Source organism: Gymnoscopelus microlampas (genome assembly GCF_963454915.1).
Source record: "Gymnoscopelus microlampas genome assembly, chromosome: 23".
NCBI lineage: Eukaryota > Metazoa > Chordata > Actinopteri > Myctophiformes > Myctophidae > Gymnoscopelus > Gymnoscopelus microlampas.
The window spans coordinates 13,927,319-13,931,913 of record NC_139960.1 but is presented as its reverse complement, the minus strand read 5'-3'; the positions used below and the strand labels follow the sequence as shown (position 1 = coordinate 13,931,913).

The 4,595-nt window shown below is 38.7% G+C and overlaps 1 protein-coding gene across 1 annotated transcript; it reads left to right on the top strand.

Annotated features, from left to right (window-relative positions):
• Positions 1-347: 347 nt before the first annotated feature.
• Positions 348-3,075, top strand: il22 (interleukin 22). The gene is made up of 6 exons (XM_084049761.1): positions 348-358; positions 605-750; positions 975-1,040; positions 1,327-1,482; positions 2,071-2,130; positions 2,272-3,075. The coding sequence occupies exons 2-6, from the start codon at positions 613-615 to the stop codon at positions 2,356-2,358; spliced, it is 507 nt and encodes a 168-aa protein (XP_083905887.1). The 5' UTR covers positions 348-358; positions 605-612; the 3' UTR covers positions 2,359-3,075.
• Positions 3,076-4,595: the final 1,520 nt, after the last annotated feature.

The following is a 4,595-nucleotide window of genomic DNA, read 5'->3' as shown; positions in this document are numbered from 1 at the left end:
TGTGTATCATTTGTGTGCACTTAATTTCTAAGGGGTGTGAGTGTGTTTCAACTTGGACTTCATTTCCGTCTGATGTCATTATCAGTAAACAGACTCAGCAGTGTGTGTGTGTGTGTGTGTGTGTGTGTGTGTGTGTGTGTGTGTGTGTGCCAGTGTGTGTGTGTGTGTGTGTGTGTGTGTGTGTGTGTGTGTGTGTGTGTGTGTGTGTGTGTGTGTGTGTGTGTGTGAGAGAGAGTGTGGTCGTGTCCTATATATTTCATGGGGTTTTGGGGAGGCGTGACTTCATCGGAAAGAATCAAATAAATAGCAGCACTCACATCGTTAACACATTATCCAGACTTCAGACTTTACCTCACAGGTGAGCACACCACAATTTTATAGAATATATAGAATATTGTGCTATATTATATTAATGCTATCATACTATGCTATATTATATTTTGCTATGCTATTTTATATTACATTTTTAAAAAAGTGTAAATATGCTGTGATTATATTAAATTGTATGCTGTTTTGTATGATATTATAAAATGTTATATTGTGTTATGGTATTGTATATGGGAATAACTACCTGTGTCTTTGTGTGTGTGTGTGTGTGGTGTAGGTGTTAAGATGGCGTGTGTGTCCGGTGTTGTGTTGCTTGTGTTGCTGTGTGTCAGTGGGTCGTTGTGTGGATCAGTGAAACGTCCTATCAGTGCTCCTCTGTCTGACGTGGATGTCTACCTGAATGTCCAGAACATCTCCAGACATGTGAGACCATTTACCTTCTCACTGGTTTCATTCATTCATTCACCCACTTATTTTATTCATTCTAAACTACAGTATTTATTTATGTTTCTTTTTAAAGTTAAAATGATATTACAATGTACTATACATTTAATTTCATTAATGTAATTATATAGTCTATTATGTTTAATCAGTTTAATAATGATCTATCTGTCTCTCTGTCTGTCTTTCTGTCTGTCTGTCTCCAGGCCCAGCAATCAGAGACACAGAATGACACGTCTATCAGACTGATTCCCCGTGCTGACACAAATAAGGTAAAAACCTCTAAACCTATCTATCTATCTACCTGCATGTCTCTCTCTCTGTCTGTCTGTCTCTCTCGCTCTCTCTCTCTCTGTCTGCCTTTCTCTCTCTCTGTTGTCTCTCATTCTGTCTCTCTCTCTCATTCTATCTCTCTGCCTCTCTCTCTCTCTCTCTCTCTCATTCTATCTCTCTCTCTGTCTCTCTGTTGTCTTGTCACTCATGTCTCTCTTTCACTCTAGACAGATCGCTGGGATTAACAGTTGCCTCCTCTTGTTTTCTCCATCCCATAATATTCAGCATCACCTGGAGGTGTGCTGTCTCCATGCCAACATCCTGGACTTCTACCTGCGTAACATCCTCAAAGTCAACCAAACTGACAACCAGCACACCAAGATGCACCAGCTGAAGTCTGACCTGGCCCGAGTCAGCTCTGACCTGCAGCAGCACGGATGTGTGAGTACGACACGCACACACACACCCACACACCCACACCCACACCCACACACACACACACACACACACACACACACAGAGATACCACAATGTAGAAATACCCTATTACAAGTCAAGTAGGTCGAGGTGGATTACTGTCTGTGTACCTCTACATTGTACAGCACTTGAGTAAAGGTAGCCTACTTAAAGCACAATTGGCTCTTTGTTAGAAGGTTTGGTTGTGTGGTTTCCTTGCCATGATGTAACTCAGAGATACCTTGCTTTGAGAGCTGTTGCACTGTGCAATGTTACTGTAAGTCAGTGAGGAGGCTATTTTTGATATTTTGATATCAATTTATATTCAACGGAGCAATGGAGCAGGATATCTCGGCAGTATTAGAGTTAGGTCATGGTGAGGTAATTACACAACCCAAACCTCTACCAAAGTGTCATTGTGCTTACATTACTTTCCACTACAGTGGAGAAATACAGTGTAGTGTGTTTGTGGAAAAGGTTTCTGGTTTTCAACAATAATTATACTGCAAATATTACTAATGTTTGTCTCTGTCAAATAACTCTCTCTCTGTCTGTCTGTCTGTCTCCCTGTAGAATGTAACACATTATCAAGACCATAAGAATGCAGTGCAGTTCAGGAAGAAACTCTCCAAGGTAAAATAACCACAATAGATACAGTACTGTACACATTACAGTATACTTTAGTATAGTATACTTTAAATTACAGATTATTCTATTCGACTCTATGCTGTTTTTGCTATATATATATATAATTATATTTTGCTTGTATTCCAGATGGGAGGAAAAAGGGGGATCAACAAAGCAATCGGAGAAATCGACATTTTGTTCACGTACCTGCAAGATTTCTGTATTAAGGGCTAGACATCAGTCCATATAGACTGTCTTCACACCTACATACTGTCTTCACACCTACTACTGCCTTACATCAGACCTAAAATGTATCTTTAATTTTATTTATTTATTAGAATATCATGTATGTCTTTTATCAATTGGATAACTGTATTTATTTATGTGGTCTGAGATTTTTTTTTCTATGAATTCATGTATTTTTACCACCATATTTATACCATCATGTTCTTTATGATTGTTCAGGTATTTATTTACTATTTATTGATTTATTTGTATATGAACATGTTTCTCTTTTTGAGGATTCTGGATATTGGTAATTTATTAAGAATGATTAATCTGATGTTTCCTCAGCCATCAGGATGCCTGAGGAATGGTATTGGTTGACTGATTGATTATAGCTTATTTATATGAATTAATACTTTGGGTCAATGTATCCAGGTGTTGTCCTTGTTGCCATACAGATGGCTGTTTAAGACATATTAATGTGTTTGACTGTTCGATATTCCTGCAGTAAATCACAAGTAACTATCTTTTTACAGTAAACGGATATTCCTGCAGTAAATCACAAGTAACTATCCTTTTACAGTAAACGGATATTCCTGCAGTAAATCACGAGTAACTGTATTTTTTACAGTAAATGTATATTCCTGCAGTAAATCACAAGTAACTGTATTAGAGTAAATGTATATTCCTGCAGTAAATCATATGTAACTGTGTTTGCACAGTAATTGGTAAACAGCCCATGTGTTGTAACAAATCTACCATATAGTACGTTACCACGGCAGCCGTGAAGACTGTGTGTCAAGTGTGTTATTTAAATAAAGTTATTTATCAAACCTACTGAACCTTGTGCTCCCGTCTCTTTGTGCTGCGTTGACATGTTAACAGTGGCCACTAAAGGGTGTCGATGGTACTGTAACGGCAGAATTGGTGATGGCTGACCAACGATTATGCTTTGAACTCAGGGGATTTAAACCTACAGCAGATGCCAGTGGTGTAAAGTAACTAAGCACATTTACTCAAGTACAGTATTCAAGTACAATTTTGAGGTATCTTTTACTTTAGTAGAGTATTTCCAATTTTTAATACTTTTATTTCTATTCCACTACATCTCAGAGGCAAATATTGTACTTTTACTCCACTACAATGACTTGAAAACTTTAGTTACTAGTTACTGCAGATACATATTATAAAACATACCGCTTTAGCCCTATTTTATACATGATCTACAAGCTAACAACGCATCGCGACGCGTTGTGAGGGTATTAAGAAAAGCACTAAGAATCCTTTTTTTAACACAAAAATTCTCTTCTGGAGGTCCCTGCTGCCTGGCACAAAACATTTTCAGATGGGGGTCCGCCACCAAAATGCATATCAATTTGGGGGTCCTTGAAATGAGAAAGTTTGAGAACCACAGGTCTACATCAGTGGTTCTCAAACATGTTTGGCTCAGGGCACCCCTGTAAACAACTTTTTCCATCCCACTTTGAGAGCCACAGGTCTACATATACAGTACTGGTGTAGCAAAGCAAAACGTGAGTCAACAAAGGCACTGTGCGCTGCAGAATGCATGTCACATTGTTCGCGTGTCCTCAGACGACATAAAGCAATCGCTAGGGACGCTCCTGTTTCATGTTCCCCTGAACCGCTTTACCCCAGGTCTCTCTATTTTGGGCATGCTATTAAAGGTGCACATTTTCAACGCAAATAGCACGTGGAGAGCTTGTAGATCTGCTATTTATTGTTTTAATAGGGATTAAGTGGTTAACCGTAACCCTGCTCCCAGTTTCTATGTGTTGCAGGTCAGTGCACTGTAAATAGGCTACGTTTAGCACGTTTCTTTTTTTTGTTTATTTTTTCACTCCCATCCGGGAGGACATAGGGCCTTCGCCCTGCTCCACGGGCCAATCGTGTAGACGTTCCAGTGTTGATTTTGACAGCAAATTAGTCATAGTCTTTTGAATAAAATTCCATTTCGTTTTTGTCATATTTTAGTCATCTGAAATGTTTCAGTTTTTGTCTAGTTTTAGTCGACTAAATCTACAGTTGATTTAGTCGACTAAAATGTATTTTGGCGGTGCCTTGATGGCGTCGTAATGGCTGACACATTGTGAGCTTGTAGATCTGCTATTTTCAGAGCGCAACACCCGGGCCTAGCGCAACCAAACATAAAATAACTTTGTCTCCACTAGTCCCTCCCTAACATTTTAGTCTAGTTTTTATTTGTTGACGAAATTGTCAATATATTT

Bases quoted from the DNA above. Each gene is read 5' to 3' on its own strand.
- il22 (XM_084049761.1), top strand. From the start codon at position 613: ATGGCGTGTGTGTCCGGTGTTGTGTTGCTTGTGTTGCTGTGTGTCAGT. The intron at 1,041-1,326 runs GTAAAAACCTCT...CATAATATTCAG, and splicing joins CCCGTGCTGACACAAATAAG to CATCACCTGGAGGTGTGCTG. The intron at 2,131-2,271 runs GTAAAATAACCA...CTTGTATTCCAG, and splicing joins TCAGGAAGAAACTCTCCAAG to ATGGGAGGAAAAAGGGGGAT.